Source organism: Bemisia tabaci, chromosome 1, assembly GCF_918797505.1.
Source record: "Bemisia tabaci chromosome 1, PGI_BMITA_v3".
NCBI classification, from domain to species: Eukaryota; Metazoa; Arthropoda; class Insecta; order Hemiptera; family Aleyrodidae; genus Bemisia; species Bemisia tabaci.
This window is the reverse complement of record NC_092793.1, coordinates 8899674-8920819: the sequence shown is the minus strand read 5'-3', so window position 1 is coordinate 8920819 and position 21146 is coordinate 8899674. Positions and strand designations below refer to the sequence as shown.

The window sequence follows — 21146 nt, the reverse complement described above, 5'->3', positions numbered from 1 at the left end:
TTCCTGTTTAAAAAATAAAACATTACAGAATACTAGCATACATACTTAAATAGCAAACATAGGCAAAATCTAATGTAGTTAGGTAAATTGCGGTTAGGTCCGTATAACTGGTCGATGCCGTTGCGTTGTTTACATATCGATAGCGAAAGTATGAAAATTTGTGTCTCTAGTTACGATACCGTTCATCGGTTCATCTCAACTCATATTTCATAATTTTAAAAGAGAATTTTCAGCTCTTCTTGAAATCTTTTCCTTAACTTATTAAAGAAAATTCACATTTAATTATAAGTGGATCATCTTTAATTCTCTCGATTCTTAAATATATGGATGAATTGAAGGTTTTGAAATGTGCACTAGATGTGCACATATTTTTCGACTTTTGCCATCAATACATCTGACTACTCAATCTAAAGTTGGAATCAGAATTCCTGAAGAGGCTAGAGAAATTAAGATGATTCAAAATAGGAGAGAACTAGAGACAAATCGAACTAAAAGTGTGTGAATAGTGATCACTAGATCACCACAAATCCCGTTTCACGGTGCGCGAAGCGCGCGGACTCGAATATCTCAAATAAAACTGTGTGCAATTATTTGCGGCGTCGTCAAATTTCTGAGCTATTACAAATCACGTAGTAAGTCAGGGAGGACTCCTGCATTTTCGTCCCGCGATAAGCGGAAGTTGACGCAAGATTTCTCATGCAAGCATGAGATGAAACAACTGAGCGAATGAAACAATCACCATCAAGTCCGTTCGATTCCATTTGACGAGACGTCATCCCGGATGACAGATCTCCCGTCCTCGGGAAGAACACCGTGCGAGCATTCAAACGTTGCCAAATTTCGTTCATACATAAAAGCCGCTGTCACAGTGCTCTCTGGCGCTCTGCGAAACCTAGCCGCCAAAGTCCCCTATCCTAACTTAGGGAGTTGGCACTCCATCATTTCCTCTAAAACCACCCTTTCGTAGAGCGTGTCCTCCCGGGAGGAACCCAAGCAAGTATTTTTTTCGGTAGCCTCTCCTCCATCGTCCTGTTAACATGACCATACCAGATAAGCTGTTTGGTCATAACGTTGAATACGTTGCCAAATTGTCTTCCGATAAAAGCTTTATGATAGGGCAGGGTTGTAAATATTTACATACAGAAAAATCGCTCACTGCAACTCTCTCTCTGGCGTTCTGCGACGCCCAAACACCACATCTGTCCATCTTCCCAATGCTTATCGGGCAAGTAGTGACAACGCAACATCTCTTCGTCAACGCCCTGTTGCCAACCCTTCGTGGGATCTCCCCGTCGCCATTTCTCGGCGGGATGATTGTTGAAATTGATAGGCGAAAGCTATAGATATAAAAGTCAAAAGGGATATGAAGGGAGCCTGTTGGTGAAAACAGGTTGATGCAATAGACAAAGAAGGTAGATGATAGACGAACTAACGGCCATCCACGAGAGACCCTGTAGATTGTCCATTTTTTCAGTCCATTTTTTCAGTCCATTTTTCTCCCTAAGTCTTGGAACCAACCATTTCAACCAATTGCATTGCTCCATACTCCCTATGTCTTCTTTGTCTATCGCTTTGTCTATTCATTTCAACGATCAGCCCGCTGGTGGTACCCAATCCAAAACTTGTTTGAGCAACCGCTCCTCCGTCATTCTTCGAACATGTCCATTGTCCATACTACACTAACTGCCTGGACATGCCGTCGTTATTAATTTTTCCCTTTCCATTTCTGGATACTGTAAAAACAAAATTTCCCGGAAATCCGAATAGAAGGAAAATATTCACTAATCTCCCTGAAATGTCACATTTTATCGAGGATATTTGGACGTATTTATACCAATAGGAACTACGTGCGAGTGGAAAGATGGGGTGTGCTTGTGGTGAGCGGGATAAGAAACAATGTAAAAGTGGATATAGTTCCTTTTGAGAAAATGGAAAAGCTGGATTTTCAGTTAAATCAAAAGGAGCTGAGCGCTAACTCGTGAGCCGTGGGAATGTGACCAGAGCATTGTGGACAGGGCTCATGAGTTAAAGAGTCCCGCCACCCATCTTTCCGTCGGGGCTCCTCGTACGTAGAGTCCCTTTATACTGAGAGTCAAGACAATTCGGCTCATGGATGTCACAAACGGGAATAAAGATTACAGAAATTGAACATTTTTCGTAATCTTTGATCGGCCCATTCTCAAATGTCTTTCTCCGTCCCTCCTCTCATTCCGTTTGTTCCTTGCCGAACCCGTAATTCCCTGGTCCATTCCAGATTATAATCTTTGCAATTGGTGAAAATGTAATCTTTATTCCCGTTTGTGACACTGTGGAGGCCTAAAATACGGGAACCAATCAGAAATGGATTCAAATTGTCTTGACTCTCAGTATAAAGGGACTCTACTCGTACGTTGCCGCTGACGTCACTGGCGCCTTTAAAGCCCCATTCATTCTTATGGCCAGAGCACTAAGGAGCACATCACACCCTTCCACTTCCACGTAGTTCCATTTCGCGTAAATACGTCCATTTGGCAACGTATAAAGATTCATACGGTTTTTTTCCTTCAGCACAGCAGAGATGCTTCACATTCGGCACCAGCAAGATGACAAAGAAGTGCATTCACTGGGTGTCACGGAGGAGGGGGGGGGGGCTGGAGCATCCGTGGGCATCCTGTCACGCCCGAGGGCCCGAATACAACGGCTCTTGGGGGGACGGGGTGTTTATTTATATCCGCGCTAGTCATTTCAAAATTCGAGTGCCCCGCTCCCCGTGCCGGCCGCCGAATTACGAGGAGACAGCTCGCTCCGCACGCGTCATGCAGCGATTTTGACCCATGCTTTTACCGGCACCGGCACCGGCTTATCTTGGCGCTTAACTATCGTCATCGGCCCTGTCATCGTGCGAAAGTTCACGGCTTCTCTGGTCCGTTGTCCGCACCTGAGCCCCTGCTCCTAACCCTTCAACACCCCCGCCCCATTAAACTGTTCACCGTGACCTCTGGTCAAGGAAGATCGTCAAGTTCATATAGTGAAATCAACTCAATTTCATAGTGAAATCAACCAAATTTCCTCGTAACAGGGTGGTTTTCAACTCGTGTTCTCACAGTTGCGCAAAATTTACGTGGTTCTGTTTTTGGCTCCGTTTAAAAGTTCATCTAAAATTTTTGTTTTTGGCGTCGACGGTCCTATCATCGGTGTGCTTTCCCTGGATAAAACTTGAAAATAGTCACGTTGTAGAAGATGGAAAACTCGTAAATGTGTGGTCGACTGTCCATTCATACTGGTTCGATTTGAAGGTAAGTTTTGTGGAGTTGATTTCGGAAGTAGGTTTTTTTCCCTCTTCTTCTTCTTTTTTCTTTGTTTAGCACTTGGTTCCTCAAGTTTAGTAGGCTGCTTTTGGCCTTTACATATAATAGTGCAAAGCTTTTATACAAGTCGACTTCGTTATTACCTCCAGTACGTAGTTTTGGGGCATCGTGCAAAATAGAGCACTGTTGCTGGCCGTACACTATAATTCAGACTCAATTTAACTAACAATAAGCCCATCCGTAATATTTACTCTCGAAGTCGAAACTACCTGTTAATTATAGTCAGAATCTTATGGTTGCCCTATAACCAATAACTTCAGTCTGTAATAAAACCATATGGTTACAGTCATGCAAAAAAATATAATTCCCTATTTTATTACGTAAAGTGTCCCGAGCTATTTATCGGATTAAAGAATCAAGTTCCGCTGGATGACAACACTCTCTCTGCACCCTGTCATATTTCCGAACAGATTTATATCATTCTTTTCGAAAATGATTGTGCCCTCCATAATCACGTTCCATCTTTTTTTTTTCTAAAGAAAGAGAGAGAAGAAGGCTGTGTGCTCGCCATACAACGTATCTCCAAAATTTCTACGAAACACCAAGATCCGTAAATCTATAATAGAACCCGTTAAAAAAAATAAAATTGTCATCCGAAAAAATTGTGCGAAAGAAATTTCGAATGAATTACCATATGAAAATTAGTGAATGGCATATGTATATATTTACTATGCCCTTACATCCTGCAAAGGATATTATTGTTGGTTGAAAAAAAAAACCTGTAAAAAAAACCTGAGGAAGAGCGAGGGTGTAGATAGGAAGTAATAAAAACAAAATTAATTAAATTTAGAGGAGGATTTCTTCGTCCTTTGAGCGAATACAATCATATTTCGTGAATAGAGTAGCTTATCCTGATTATTTAGAGGCTTGCACATTTCTCTTAATTTTTCTGCACAGTTAAATTAATGTACACATTTTCAAACAAGCCCAATCAATAATTATAGTTACCTGTTTGGCTATGTGGAAAAAACACATCGAACTACCAGACCACATACCTCGTTCGCGGTCTTAAAAGTCTCAGCTCCCATTTTATTTTTTTGAGGGAGCGTAAATCGATATCATTCCTTGCAGTTTTTAAAGAGTTTTGCTTCGCACAGAGAAGCAAAATCACGGAAAAGATCAAGAATTCACATCGAGTGGTTTTTTGTTTAAAACATAAAGTATGACAGGATGTCTGCAACGTCGCAAACCAAGATACGTGGTCTGGTAGTTTCACCGCGTCGACTTGTCTAACGCCTGGTCTCTAACGCCTCGATCATCTGCGACTTAAATGGCGTTTTGGCTCCGGAATAGTTTCGATTTAAGTGCAGAAATTCAATCACATTTTAATGTCACTTTATTCATTTTTAAAAGAGGTTGTAAAATATCTCATGGAAAAAAAAAAACTTCATATAACCTCAGGTGGATTTTCAATGAGGAGTAGCTATTTTCCGTGTCCTCTTTATTATTATTCAATTCATTATCAACATTCGCACCGACATCATTGCCATCAGACCTTAACCCCCCTTCCCTTTTGGGCATTTTTTTTTAAAAATACCCCTTGCGTATCACGGAGAGTTTCTTCAAGAAGGATGTGTTGAAATGGATTACTACTCTCTGATTTTTTGTATTGTTATTAATTAATCCCCTCTGCCCCTCCGTATCACTATCTGTCATTATTTTAACTTAATGACTCTCTCAACTTATATTTTGAGTAGATCAAAGCTTATTCAAAATGCTGCAGGGTCCAGCAACGCTCTAACAAATATCATAAGCACCCGTGGAAAGACGCGTTTATAATCATCATATTGACATCGACTACCTTTATCGTCAAGATCTCCACCTTTTTTTCTGATTTATATCTCCAAATTAGTCCCTGGTGCGAAAAAACATCTGAAGTAACAGGTTTCTCTCTTTCCCCCTCCCTCCTCTTCACCTCTCTCCCTGTCTTTTATTTCAGAAACTCTGATACAATCTGAATAATGGATAATTTTTAAAACTCAAATCCTGAACGAAGAACTATTTCTGATCAGAATCAAAAATCTGTATTTTAATTTTAACAAAACATTTCCTCGTCTTAGTAAGCGCAATACAAATTAGTAATAAGCACCGTAGGCAGCGCTGGCTTCAAGTTAAGGCTTGAAAACAACAAGCAAAACGCCACCAGTACACACATGCAACGAACCTTAAGCGAATTTCATTAAAACGCCTGAGTGCAACTATATTTGAGCGCGACGTGACGGTCCAAAATGACAAGGCGCCTTTACTTTTTCATTTATACTACAAAGGCGTGCCTCGGGTATGATTCAGTCGTAGGATTTTGTTATTGCAATGTGTTAAGCATGCTTCATGCACAGCCCACCGCGCGACGGAGTGCCTGGAGAGTAAAAACGCCTTCATCTCCTCGTGTATGCAACACGGGTATCCATGACGCCCGAGTAGTTGCATCCAAGCGTTATAATGAAATTCGTTCAGTGTTCGTTGCATGTTCTACTAACTGCGGGCGCTGATCTTGTTCTCAAGCGTTAATTTAAATCCAGCGCTGTCTATTATGTATATCACTGATTTTTATCGCGACTTTGTCAATTTCCCGAAAAATGCATCTTTCTTATTAATTTTGTTTCCTGTTTTTCATCTGGAAGATTACCCTTGACGTTCACGTACGAACGACGAATGCGACAGAGTCCATTCATGGACACTCTCGGAAAACATTTCGAGCAAACATTCCAACGTATTTGTATCCACGGTAGAGTAAAAAAAACCGTATCGTTCAAGATTCCGGCAAAACCCGCTAAAGAAAAGTTCATCAGCCCGCGCTCATGTCGTGGGAGTCGTTAATTTATTTTCCTGTTTACGAGACAACTTGACAGCAGCTGTTGGATCATCGTAAATTTAATGACTTACAGACAATTTCAGAACATTTAAACCATCGGAAATCTTGACTGTGCTCAGCGCGCATCAGTGGTGCGGCTTGTTTTGCGATGTATCGATTGATCTGCCATTCAAACCAATGGGAACGAATCGATAATCAGGATATTTGCAGAGAACACCTCAATTATCGATTCTTTACCACAGCTTCAAATAGGGAAATATCGATAGGTAGATGATCATTCACACCTCGCCACTGGCGGGGATTTATTTTACTGTAGGTCTATTGCGTGCTGCTAGGAGATAAAAATTACATACGTATTAACAAGAGAGTTGACGAGAAATCTTGAGCCTTGTGTGAAGCGCCGCGTCATAAACTCTTGCCAAAGGAAATTGCTGAGCTAATTATTACGCAATTAATATTATCCCTCTTTTTGGCCGCAGACGAAAGGAGCCAACGCGACTCTCTTAATTGCCACCACCTTTCGCTTTTGAAATTTAAAAGCCGAGACCGCAGGCTCAGATTTTGCTAGTTACGAGTTGGAGCGTATAAGCATGACAATTATGACAACCACTCTGCTTTGAGACGTAAATCATAGAGACAGTTGCTTCCCTCCGTTACCTCAAGGGCAAGATTTCACGTAACTAGAGGTATCTAGCCCCTACTTTAACGCACCTAATAGTGTAGAGTTAAAGAGAGGTAACAAAAAGCTCTCCTGTGGCGAGGAAATCGAAAATCCAGTCTCCAGCCACTTTAAAAATTCACAACCAGCAGACGTTGCATCACATTTTTACTAGTGCATACAAAAAACTGAAAATGGAAATACGACATGCTGTGTCACATTAGATTTTCTAATATTAGAGCAGTATGGGTGAAAGAAATCTATAAAGCTTGAAGCGGAGTTCAGAGGCGGATCTAGCAAATTGGCAACACCGGATTCCCCCGTCTAAACCTATGTTAAATAATCGATTCTTGTTGGGGCGAGGTGCCCCAACAAGAATCGATACATTTCCATAGGTTTAAATGGAGAAAAACAATGTTGCCAATTTGCTGGATCCGCAAATGGCGGAGTTACGGCGTTTTTGCTACAGACGGCAATTGGACTGCATTTTGCAATTTGGAGCTATAAATTCGGCTCCTCTGGAAAAACACTTATGTGCATAGGGAAACGAATGGCACATACGTTGTTTTTAAACCGGGCTTGAATTTATAGTTCCAAATTGCAAAATGTAGTCCAATTTGTGTACTGGCTTGAGGTGTGATGATTGTAATCAACTGATTAGACGCGCTTCGAGGAAGTCAATGAAAGTCGAGAGTTGCCAAGAAACGCTCTTTTCAAAGACAGTGAGTAAGCCGGTTATTTTTGAGGCCATGAACTATCTCTCGACCGACTACAGCTGTCACAAAGTTTTCCGCACAATCGCGCATCTTGTAAGTATTAAACGGAGAATTTGCTGAGAGACAAACGATAGGAGGGTTATTATTAATCCGTTGTAAACATCTCAGAAACTAAAACGGCTGCCTCATTTTTTTCCTCAAGAGAATCTATCTTGCAAATGTTAATTCCATCCCGCACCCGCGTGACGCAATCATATGCCAGGATAGGGACATAGTGTCATCTTGAAAATATTTTTGCGGAGGTGCAGATTCTCAAAATAAAAGTGTTAGAATGCCGAAAAAATTCTTCGCGAAAATAGACAAAATGTTATTTTTATGACTAAACGCTAAATTTTAATGAAAAACGAGAGCTCTGCGCGGACGAAAGAAATGTGATTTAAAAAATCTACAACTTCAAAATGAGCACAACGAGAGTCAAAAACCAGAGTTTAATTTGAACTGGGATTTAACCTAGAGTCAAAAGTCTATCATAATACTACCGTATTAAGGAAGAACGCCGTATAAACATTCAAGAGTTGCACATTTTTTTCAATAAAATTTTTAATTCTTAGGAAAGTTATGAATAGTTTTCCTTGAAATTTTCAGGAACTATAGTTGACATTACGCATAAAATTATCTTAAAAAATTGGAAGGAAAATAGTCATAAGTTGATCAGGGAATTCGTGTTTCATCAAAGGAAATTTGACAACGTCTGATGGCTCATACGGCATTTTTCCTTAGCACGGCAGAATACGAGGCTTACCAAAGATAGTAGACGGATCTTGACATTAGTGAGTTCAAATCATGAGGTACTTTCCTCAACCGTTCACTTCTTATTGACTTCTTATTGCCCTCACGTAACCTAAAATAAGACGTTTAAGAGTAATCATGCGAGATGGACGGAGGTTCATTTTGCGAATCCGGTTTTGATAATTTAGCCCGATACATGCAATTAGGGGTAACCACAGTTGACACAACACTATGTCCGAGTTTGATCACTCTGTGAACACTGGCCTCTTTTCGGTGCGTAGAATTACACCAATGGCGCGTGGCGTGAATGAATCATTATCGATATCTCCTCATTGGAAGTTATGGTAAAGAATCGATTATCAAAGTGCTTGTTTCGAACATCCTGTCTATTGATCCTCTTCCATGCGTTTAAATGACAGATGAATCGATTTATCCCAAAGCACGCCACGCCACTGAATTACACAGGAGCCGGCACGAGCTATATATGTTTTGGGAATTAGCACCAAAATACACGGTAATTGAATTGTAACTTGATAAGTTTTAATTGTGGCGGTACACGAAAGTAATCTCCTACATCTTATTAATACAACTACCCAAGTGGCATTTTTCCACGGTAAAATTGCGATATTCTGAGATTGAGTTGAGATTATTTTACGATTTTTTGGCGGTAAGTGATGATTAGAACGGACTGATGACTATCAACATCTCACAGTAGTCTTGAAGGGGAAAAAAGCGACAGAAATGTACCCAAAAATGGTATGCAAGGGGGTGAGTCTATGGTACGTGTGGACTTGAAATTGCGGAAAATAAATCTTGACTGATCCTACTTTCGAGATACCGCAATTTGAAAGTTTCGTACTGAATGCAAGTTTTCTATTGAATTTGATCAGTTTTTTTCAATTCTTTGTCCATTGAATTTGCGTGAAATCTGAAATTTTGTGTTGATTTTAGTACAGTTTGCGGTGAATCTAGCGCAGAAAACAATGGAGAGACTGGGAAAATGCATTCCTTTGATTCCGACGTCGGTATTCACCACTCGTCCTTTTATTCAATGGACCACTAGGCAAGGTACGAATTTTAGCATTCTGATACATGTTTCTTGACCAAAATTTCACGTAGAACACAATACGCACAACGAAAATTACCAAAATTAACTCCTTACGAAGATATCTAATGATTCTTGATGCGTGAATTCAAACCACCCGCTTATGAAAACTCAATGCTCTACGTAATTCACATCGCGCGCTAAATGTTATCATGACAATCTCTATACGATAAACAAATTTGGCAACCTTAATCTTGACGCTTTGGCTCAGCTATAGCAAATTGCTTATAGTTTGAACAACACATGGTGGGAAATGAACATTGCTCGACTGAGAAGCTTGCTGAAACCGTTGTAGTGCGCGATTTGATTCACGTAGAGCTTTGAGTTTCTTGTGAGCGGGCAGTTCAAATTCCTCGTAACCAATGTAAAATAAAAAAGTTAATATCTTCGTTAGGAGTTGGTTTAAGTAATTTTCGTTGTGCGAATCGTGCTGTACGTAAAATTTTGACTAGGTAACATGTATCAGAATGCTTAAATTCGTACCTTGTCTAGTGGGCCATTGCTTCAAGAAAACTCGTTTTCTCTTGAAATCGTCAACCAAAGGCTAGGGTTAATTTGTGTTTTACTTCTTGTATTATCGAAACTTTTGTGTTGAAATTACTCTCTGTGTGAGTAATTGAAAACCGAGATACGAAGTTGGGTAGTCATCGACATGCCTCCCCTGCTAAAAATGGTGAGTACAAATGAGTAGAAAATCAAAGTCATATGAATAGAATTTCAATTCATATGTATAGAATTTCAACTCATATGAATAGAATTTCAACTTATGTGAATAGAATTTAACTCACATGAGCAGAATTTCTCTATCCAGTTTTCGCCAACTTCTATGACTAGAGATTCCAACTCATACGACTAGAGATTTCAACTAACATGAGTTCAGCGTTGTTGTCCGATATCTCAGAAACTAGTCACCGCATCAAAAAAATCATAGGAACAAAATGTTTTTATTTTTCAAATTTACATACCACGTCTGTGTCTCCTGGTCAGAAACAGCACTTCTGAAAAATGAAAAAAAAATTGAATTCATATGAGTTCAACTTTTCTACTCTTATGAGTAGAATATTCTAGTGATATGAGTAGAATTTCTTCTCATATGAGTATAGGATTTCTACTAATATAAGTAGGAAGTTCTACCCATGTGAGCTGGCGAATTCTGAATAGCCTACTCGTCATTTTTAGCAAGGTCAGCAACTTGTCCTCCGTAGCTGTGCCTCATTCAGTTTCTTCTTCCAGGTAGCCACGGGTGCAAGAGAGCTAATCTGATGATGGGCTGGCTCTCGAGCCAGATAGCACGATGATGACAACCGTTTGAGAGAGGGAGCCTAGCTGGGCACGCGATGGCGGAGGAAGCTGCTGCTGGGGCCCCCGCGCCCCCAGCGCCCTCTACGGGGGTGAGCGACGACGAGAAAAAGAAGCTGAACATCGTGCGCCCTCCGCGGAAGATTTCCCGTCCGCAGATCACGGTGCAAATCCCACCGAGCGTCCCCGCCCCTCAGATCATCCCACCGACGCCCTCACCCACGCCAGGACTCCTCACAATCCCGGTCAGCCCTGAGAACGGAATACCTGTCACGTTCCTACAGGCCTACCCGGGCAAAGCCTCCGAATTCATGTTCAAGAGGTTTAAAGGTAAGTAATGTCCTCCGTAGGCTAATGCGGAACCTGCCTGGTACCCGCCTTCACCAGAATCCCTTTATACTGAGAGTTAAGACAATGTGAGTCCATTTCTGATTGGTTGCCGTATTTTAGGCCTCCACAGTGTCACGAACGGGAATGAAGATTACATTTTCACCGATTGCAAAGATTATGATCTGGAGTGGACCGGGGAATTATGGGTTCGGCAAGGAACAAATGGAATGAGAGAAGGCATAGAGATAAAAAAGGAGGTGTTTGCATCTTGAGGTTTGTTTACCCTATGACGTAGGTCGGTACAACCTGGCCAGCGAAATCCGGAATTCGAAGTATGAAAAACGGACCGTAATGTCCCATTTTTTTGCTTAAATCAACTCATGATATAATTTCAAGCACATTTTATAGAATGACTTTTTTCCATAATTTACACCGTTTCCAAGAAAATCGATGATAAACGTCGCTGTACCGACCTACGTCATCAAAAAAATTCCAAGATGCCCGAAATGCAAACATCTCCTTTTTTTTCTCTATGGAGAGAAGGAACGGAGAAAGGAAGTTGAGAATGAGCCGATCAAAGATTACGAAAAACTATCAATATGTGTGATATTTCCTCCCGTTTGTGACTCCATAAGGGTTGTCTTAACTCTCAGTATAAAAGGACTCTAGCCTTGACCAGAGTCAGAGACAAAAGACCCTCCACTTGCCTCTTGGCGACAGGTGGAAGCTTTTACGTTCGGGGATTCAACATTTCCTTATAGACAATTATAAAGGAGGCAACGGTCATCACCCTTTTTTCGGCTGTTAACCTACCTACTAGGTGGATGATGAGCTTCAGGTGACGTCATGAGCCAAGGAAGTTTCCCAAACTTCGGCTATTTTCGGCTTGTTTGAAAAACGAAACTGCCAACACGTTGTTGAACATCAACCATGTAGGTAACTCAACAGTATAATGCTGAAGTCCCGAAAGTAAAACCTTTCCTCATGGCCAAGATACCAGTTCAGGGTCTCTTGTCTCTGCTGGACGCGCACTGGCGCCTACAAACCTACAAGGATTTACTCCGTACTCGTAAAGGATGCCTGTCATTCTTGATACGTTGGAGCGCCTTCAATTCCGTATGATAGTATGCAACACCTCTGTTGCGAAATAGTTGCTTGAAGCTCCGTGGCACGCCGCAGCGCGCGGCGGGCAAGGGCGACCAGCGCCACACGCACAGTAGCGCCTACAAACCTAACAGGGATACTTCACGCATTGCGCAATGCGTGAAGTATCCCTGTTGGGTTTGTAGGCGCCAGTGCGCGTTTGGCGCTGGCAGCACGCCGCTCTGCTGTGTGTTAAGCTCTAATATTTAAACTCGCGGAGTCAGCGTTTTTCAACTCATGATTTTGAATTTTTTGCACACTTTGCATGGATTATTCTCCATACTAACTTTGGTTAGTTTACAAAACGAAACTCCCAGAACCTTGTTAACCATCCTCATAGTAGGTAGGTCAATAGTTGAATGTTGAGGGCCCGAAAGTCTAACAGTCAAGGGGTGTGGTGGGTCTCATTTGAGCGATTCTTGCAAAATTTTGCTGGACCGTACAGGAAAGTTGAACATGTACATCATGCAAAATGATTCGAAAATCACGATTAGCACGACGGCCATTTTTAGCTTGGTAGGAAGTTGTGAAAGTAGGATGACTCATCTGTATCAAATTATATACTTCTCGTAGTATGTATACTCTTTGAGACGGAAATTTAAAATATGCGCAAATTCTTTGCGCTGACTAGGGAGTTAGGAGTGAATTTCAGATTTTCTTCATGTGCTCGTGATATTTCCCTCAGAGCAACTCCTCTTTTGACTGTAGCGAAAGTTTGCAACAGACCTAATGAATTTTTACTCAACTCTAATTGCACCTTTCTCGAGAGAACTGATACTTGGACCTCCAAAATTTTGTAGGCACTTGGATATAGTTGTTATGAATGACCGCTGAGAGCCAAAAAAAAATAGGAGCTAGATATTTTTGTTCTTGGACATGCGACGTTCAAAAATTTCCGCCGTCATTTTATTTTTCACAGAGAAATTGTTGGTTGAATCTGTTTAAAAAGTTCACCAAATTTTATCGGCAGCACAAAAGAAATTCATTGACATTTTCGGACAGTTTTGTTGAACAATCCTCTGTAAGTAAATAAAATGGTGGCGGAAATTATTCAACGTCGCATGGCGCTTGTGATACTTTAGCCGGAAGGTGACGATCTCTTCATTAATCGGTGTTTTTTTCTCTTCCAGGTTTCAAGGATTTCACTATGAAGTCCGCCAAGTCGGGTCTGAGTTCTGGAGAAAAGTTCGCATTTTGGATGTACAATAAGATGCGCGACTGGTCCAGTAAATGGTTTACACACGCCTTCCTATTTTTGCTAGTTTGTTGTTATTCCCTCCTGGGTGGCTTAATTTTCGTGGCTGTGGAGGGGCCGTTGGAGCGGAATTTCATCCTGGAAATCCGGAGGGAACGAGAGATAGCCCTCAATAAAACAAGGCAGGTATGAATTCAAATTTATTCCGATTGCGGCTATAATATTTTCAAAATTCGTGAAATAAATTTGCATCTCCTTTGTTTCAACTTCATATCTCGCAACTTAAGCTCACTTCACACGCTGAAAATAGGGCGTCTCACAGGTTCAAACTAGAGGTCCAGTTTGGGGGCATCGATGCGGATGTTGACTGTTGAGGTTCAAAGGTCCGCGGGCTGATGACGTTTGAACCGAAACTCCGAATCCACTCTCATCGAAACACAAGGTTTTCTCTCATTTTAAGGTAAAAAATGTGAGAATTTTGCTGTTTTTACTGTTCTTTGTAACTGCTCAACAGTCAACACCCACATAAATGCACCTAGATCGAACCTCCAGTTTGACCGTGTGTAATGGGCTAATGGGAGCTGAAAATAGAGGACATCGATGCACTGTTGAGGGGTGCCCTGAAATGTGGGCCACAACACGCAATTTTCAACGTTCGATGAGATCGGGGCTGATCAGCCATCATTTCACCTCTGTTCATAAAATGGCGGTCTGAGTTTAAAAGTTACTCGTAATATTGTAAAAAAATGTATTGTAAAAATTCGTCATATTTTTTGTATAATGTGAACAATAGCTGAAAGTGCGTTTCGAGGGTCAACATTCAGCAGCGATACCGATGAACCATTTTTAGGACTCCATTTTCAGCGCGTGAAGTCGGCTTTAGTTTGCACGAGATTCGAACGTTCACCTTTGTGATCAGTTGGCTGCACGTGTAGGGTTTCTAAAATGATGAGATAAAATAGCTTCAAAAGGTGGGCCCAAACGGAGGGTGTCATCGCCCGAGCCCCCTCATTAGTCATTTTAATAGGGCTCGTCGTTGCCAAATCGTGCACAAATCGAAATCACAATGTTGTCAGCGGCGTGGCGTGCTATTCGATATATCGATTGTTCTGCCATTTAAACCTATGGAAAAAGATCGATTAATAGGGTGTTCGCAGCGAACACCTTAATAGTCGATTCTTTGCCATAGGTTTAAATGGCATAACAATCGATATATCGCAATTCACGCCACGCCACTGAATGTTGTCCAACTCTACAGTGAACATCGTGCTGAACATTTTGTAACCATACCGCCTGAATCTGATCACAGACATCGTTCTGGATACTGTCTGAAAGTAAATTGAAAATACTTGGTTTTTACTGATTAATGTGCTAAAGGGGATTTTACATACCTACAGCCAGGAATCTGTTATTCAACGAGCGGCACCGGAAAGCGCAAATGTCGAAAATCACAAACCCTTAAAATTACGAATGCACAGCCCAAAATAGCAAACGGAGAGTGCCAAGACTCACTCCAAAACAGTGGCGTGGCGTATTTTGTGATATATCCATTGAAGTGTCATTTAAACCTATGGAAAAGGATCGGTAAGCAGGGTGTTTGCAACGAACAGCTAAATAATCGATTCTACACCATAACTTCAAATGGGGAAATATCAATAATCGATCATCACAGTGTCCTGAACCGACCATTGGTTGATCCGCTACGGACATAACTGACTGGTTTTCTTTCAGCTCTTCGACAAAGACCAATATGTTGGAATGCCTGGTCGAAAAAATTTTCCCACGGTGTGTTCACAAAGCAACTCTGCCACATTTGTCGTTCGTTTGTAAATATCAAAGGTACTTGTCCAAAACAAAAGGGAGGAAAACTAAGACGATGAATTTTTCGTAAAATTGATGATGTCGTGATCGGTAGCGTTGGAATTAAGTTAAAGTTGGAGAGCAACAAGAAAAGTGCCCTCTGTTTGTAGGGCGTGCGACGAACATCAAACAAGTTTTACCATAACTTCGGGATGCAAATATTCGAGCTCCACGGATGCCCGTGTTGCATACGCTCAGAAAGGAAGGCGTTTTGACATTCCAGGCACTCACCACTTCACCCGCGGCGCGGCGGGCAGGACTGTATGACGGCCGAAAAAATAAGAACGCCTTCGGTTCTTAATTTATACTACAAAGACATCTCTCAGACACGAATAGTTGAGGGTGAGTGTCACTTACTAGTATGCAGTTCAAGTATCTTTTATGCCTCAATTTTGATATCGCGATGTGCTGGAGAGTCAAAACGCCTTCATTTCCGTGTGTGTGCAACGCGCACATCCGAGTAGTCGTATCCAGGCATTATACTGAAAGCTTAAAGTGTTTATATATGATCTAGGGACAAGATCCGCCACCTTGCTGCGCTGCCTCACGCGCGGTTTACATCTCTGATAAGTGATAATTATCGTTACGCACAAGTTCGTGCAAGAAACTTATCCATAACGTTTAACAACATTAATACTGAGTAGGATGACATCAGATTTGTGTAGATTCATTGTAAATTTATACCCGAAACTACGATGACGGACGTCGCTCATTAACTCAATGTTTAAGAGAGAAATAGCGCTGTAATAACTCTCTCCTACACATTGAGTCAATGGGCCATACGTCCGTTATTATAGTTTCAGGTATACATTTTCAATGAATCTACACAAATTGTATGTCATTCTACTCAATATTAATGCTGCTACACGTTGTGGATCAATTTCTTGCATTAACTCGTGCGTAACGATAACTAAGGGGCTTGGAAGACAAGTCGCACAAGTGCAGTTTTTATTATTTCGAAAAATACGAGTTTAAAGTTTTGGATTTTACCCGGACCTATAGAGTGCTCCGAAATACCTTCAAAATCCACAAAAGTTTGTCTCATACTTTTAGAAACGTCCTCTAAATTTTTCAGCTCAGATGAGCCAAATTGAGGCCAGCAGTTGGGCTTAAAGTGACGGTAGGGCGCACTTATCCCACGTCCCTCTAAACGAAAAATGCACTTATACCATCCACTATTTTTTCCGCGTTAAATGACTTTCAGACAAAATCGCTTGGTATTCTGATAGACCCTATCTTCAACTACCAAAAAACACGCGCAACTCAATTTTAATCAAGAATCATGCTTCTGAGCACACGATTTTATTTTTATTTCCATCATCCTTTTTCAACACGGAATAACCCGAAATGGTCCGGATTTCTGTTACCCCTTTGCCTTTCCTTCCTGTTTTTATCTACTGTGCTTTTAGTGAGGTCCAGTCGTTTTCGTGTACCTCACCTGTTGAAATACAAGCTTATAATGAGCAATGGCACGCAGCTGAGGCGGCTAGGCTCTAATCTTTGGCTCGAATTTCTAAAACCGCGACTTATGCGCCTTGTCTTCCAAGCCCCTCAATTATTGCTTCTCCAAGACACAATCCACATAGCAGCGCAACGTAATGGTGAATCTTGTCTTTAGATCACATAGAATCACCTTCATGTTCGTCGTATGTAAGCTGATGGCGCTCTGCTTGTTGCTCTAAAGTCTTAATTTAATTCCATTACTGCCTATTGTGACATTTTCAATATTCCGAAAAATTCATAGTATTCATTTTTCCCCATTTTCCTCTTGAATAAATACCTTTGCCGGTTACGCATGAGTAACGAATAAGGTAGAGTTGTTACATCTCCGGGACAACTTTGTTATAATTTTAAAATTAATCTTCTCAGATCTTTTGCGTCCTTTTCAAAAAAAAAAAATTCCTAATTTATTTCTTACAGTCGGAACTAACGGAGTCACGTAAAGGACGGTTGCTCTCAAGGAGCTCAGTATAAAAATTGAGGAAGGTTCGGTAGGGCATCAAAGAGGATTTTTTTCCGGGCCCTCAGTTCAACCTGAAACTCGGCGTGATTTTTTTTTTTTTTTTTTTTTTTTTTTTTTTTTTTTTTTTTGAACACTAATATTACAATGAACAAATCGTTATCATTTCTCTAACCTTATCTGTAACAAATATAATATCCAATATGATACTTGAACTAAGTATCTGTGATTCGAGACACGCCGGAATTACCAATCGGTACATCATCGGCTGGGGGGGGGGGGCAGTGGGTTAGCAACTGTTACTTTATTATTATATATTTTTTGCTTAGTAATTAAAATTCTCTGTATAAATTCACTTATCTGTTTCCATTTTAACTTATTCTCTGTCATTTCTTTTACAATGTTATCTGGAGTAAGTGTAATTCCAATTTCTGTATCAATTTTATTTTTCTCACTTACAAATCTGGAGCACTCGAAGAAAGTATGTTCCGGCGTGTCTCGAACCCCAGTACAAAATTTACAATTAGCGCTATCAATCAATTTAAACCTAGACAAATAAGAACCAAACGCACCGTGGCCGGTGAAGAACTGTGTTAAAAAGAAATTAGGATACCCATGTTCTCTATTGAGCCAAATTTCCAATTCAGGTATAAGACGTTTACACCATATATCAGTATAACTATCTTTCCATCTAATACACCACTTATTTACAATATCATTATTAATCTCAGTAAAATCCTCAATCTTCTTTGATCTTCTCCATTTCTCCTCAAGTAATAATTCAGTTGGGGGAATACCTGTCAAAACATCCAGACAATTCGATGATGCTGTTCTATATGCCATACATAGAGCTCAACTCGGCGTGATGTTTATCTTTGCATACGATAAAGCTGTCGATATTTTACGTCAGAAAATTTATTCTAACTACTCCTCTCAATAACACCAGAGAGCTGGCGTGCTTTGCAAAATATCGATCGATATGTCATTTAAATACACGGGGAGAGATCGATAAGCAGGGTGTTCGCAACGAGCACCTTGATAAGCGATTCTTGATCATAGCTTCAAATGGGGAAACATCGATAATCCAACATTCACGCCTCGCCACTGAATTAATAGCACTATTATCCGACGAGTCGGCAAGACTGTTCAGCGGTCTATGTTCTGTGAAACATTAACGAGACACTATTTTTCTCTCACCTCTTCATTATTTTTTCGCGCGGTTTCGTTCCTCATGTGCGAAAATGTTTGTCGATGAGATCGTTTGAAGTTTGTAACGCTGAGTGAAATTTGTTCGGATGCAGATATGGCAAGATTTCGGGAAGCAAAACACAGCGAAGAGCTTAATGCAAGATTACGACGACCGGCTGGCACTGTCGGTCAAACTAATGCGGCAATACGAGGATTTGGTGCTGAAATTCCACCAGCAAGGTTACGTCGACAAATCAGACAAACCGACCTGGGCTTATTGGAATGCCGTCTTCTATTGTGGCACTATTTTCACGACCATCGGTGAGACATTTTTCACATTTTCACAGTCTATTAATTTCTTGTTGTGGTCCCTCTTATTATTAACTTAGCCCACGCAAAATGAGCCAGATGATGTCATTTTAAGTCGTAAATCATTCTTTCACGACAAATGAATATGGATGACATTCTTGATGATAAATTTTAAATTTATGCACCAAAGTTTTCACGGTCGATCTAAAACAAAGAAGCTCAGCCGATAGTAAGTCCAACAATAAATTGGTTGTAGCTATTTTGGTTTGCTAAGAAAGTATTCCGATTCCTATTTTTTTCGGACAATTTTTAAGTCTACGTCGAACTTTTTACCTCAATGAAACGCCCTAGTGATTCTTTTTTACCACCGCAGATTAGCGTGCAAAAGGGTAAGGGACAAGTATTAAAAATACTGTCCGTTTTTGACGCTGCTCAAGTTGAGAGGAATCGTTAAAATGGTCCAAAAGATTTTGCTGCACAGTATTTTCCGGGGATTGACCAGAATTGTCAGTTGCAATTTAGGTTCTTGGGTCTGCAGAATACGGTTCTATCAGCCTCCAGTGACGTAACGGATATAGCGCTGGTTTCACGACCAGAAGGTCTCGGGTTCGATTCTCGGTCAGGTAACCTGAGTTTGATAATTCTCAAACAATTGTAACCTCAGGCAGCGGGCTGATTTTTGAAATTGACAGACGAAGCCATAAACACAGAAGGCAAAAGGTATATGGAGGGATCCTATTAGTGGACGCGGGTTGTTGGAATGGACAAAGGAAGTAGGTAATAGACTAACTAACGACAACCGACAAGAGATCCTATAGTTAGTCCATCATTTACTCCCTTTGTCTATAAGAACCACCAATTTCAACCGATAAGATCGCTCCATACTCCCTATGTCTTCTTTATCTATAGCTTTGTCTATCAATTTCAACGATCAGCTCGCTGGTTGTTGATTACGGAGTGAGGAGGACTTGACAGCAAGCGTTGGATTACCCCCTTGGGAATACTTTGAAGAAAGAAGAGAAGAAGAAGAATATTACACCCCCTGGATGCTAAGTGGCCCAACCCCTAAAGATTGATTCTGAGGATGTATTTCAAAAAATTAAGACTAACCTAGACGAGCTTACCTGCCGATAAGCCGATGAATCATGGGCGTACCTAGGCCATTTTGCCAGGGGGGTCTTCGCTCCCCTGAAAAACTTTTGAAATTTTAAATCCATTGAACGCATTTCGAAGCTTCCGTGACGCAGATTTCCCGTCAATTTTTGCAGATAAATTGAGCTCGATTTACTTTTAGCACCAAATACTTCCGAATTGTTGCATTCAACACATCTGGACTTTCTTTGAAATTTTAACTCTTCATATTTGGACGCATTTTGAGACTTTCATGATGAAAATTTCAAAACATACCAACTGAATTGATACGGTTTTTTTTCATTTAAGACTAAAAGAGATAAATATCATCGACGAAGGTTTTTTTCCCACCATTCAGAATTTCTGGGGTACTGCCAAATGATACTATTTCCAATTCTAGGGGGGCCAGTCCCCCCTTCCCCCTCTCTTTCTTACACCCATGCGATGAATATGAAAATCTGGCTCGGTCGATCTCTAGAATGACCTATAACTAAAAATGAAAATTCCCAGTATGTATTTAAATGGAAAAATTCACAATCAGCAGTTTAGCACTTTGGAAGTTTCATACCGTAATATTAAAACGCCTATGTCATATTTCAAAAAATTTGAAGCTGAATGAGCTCATCTAGAGATTAGTATCTGCCGATATTCGCAAAGATCTTGGAAATCATGAGGGGGTTGGAAATTCGAAGAGTCTAGGAAAACCTCTAATCGCCCTGGCAGCTCTGAGGAATTTGACAAAATCTGAATACGTAAACTCATAAGTGAGAAGCCAAAATGATGAAATAAGTCCATATCGAAATAATCTGTTACAATGATGTCTGGTGAAAAGATAAACACGTGTGATTAATGGAAATTTAGCAATTTGGCGGTCGGCCGAATTTTAACCACGACACACGTTCCTGATGTTTGCCGACGCGGAACCTCGACGGGATTTGTACGTGCGATCTTCTTATTCTTCTCTAACTCCTTCTTCTTCTTCTCCTGGAGCCTCCTCTTATTCCTCTCCACTTGCCATCTCTTCTTCCCATTTTCTTACAAATACATAATCTTAAAGGCATCGGGTTTTTGATTTGAGCACGCTTCTCACTTTTTCAGGAACTGCGTGAGCTCCGTGCTTCCGTGCTAAGGAAAAATGCCATTTGAGCCTTCAGACGTTTCCAAATTTCCCTCGATAAAATAAGAATTTTCAATAAATTCTGCGAATATTTTTCTTTAAATTTCTGAGAGAATTTTATTCGCAACCAGATCATTACACAAGAGAAAATATTCATAACTCCGCTCAAAAGTAAACATTGTATCGG

At 40.7% G+C, this 21146-nt stretch overlaps 1 protein-coding gene across 1 annotated transcript in view; it reads left to right on the top strand.

Annotated features, from left to right (window-relative positions):
* Window positions 1-2748: 2748 nt before the first annotated feature.
* LOC109040166 (TWiK family of potassium channels protein 18) overlaps window positions 2749-21146 on the top strand; it is a gene marked incomplete at its 3' end in the record, with an annotated part of 38367 nt that continues 19969 nt past the window's right edge. The window contains 4 exon segments of the mRNA XM_019055993.2: window positions 2749-3275; window positions 10661-11056; window positions 13330-13580; window positions 18516-18723. Of these exon segments, the coding sequence (XP_018911538.2) occupies window positions 10765-11056; window positions 13330-13580; window positions 18516-18723 (751 nt within the window).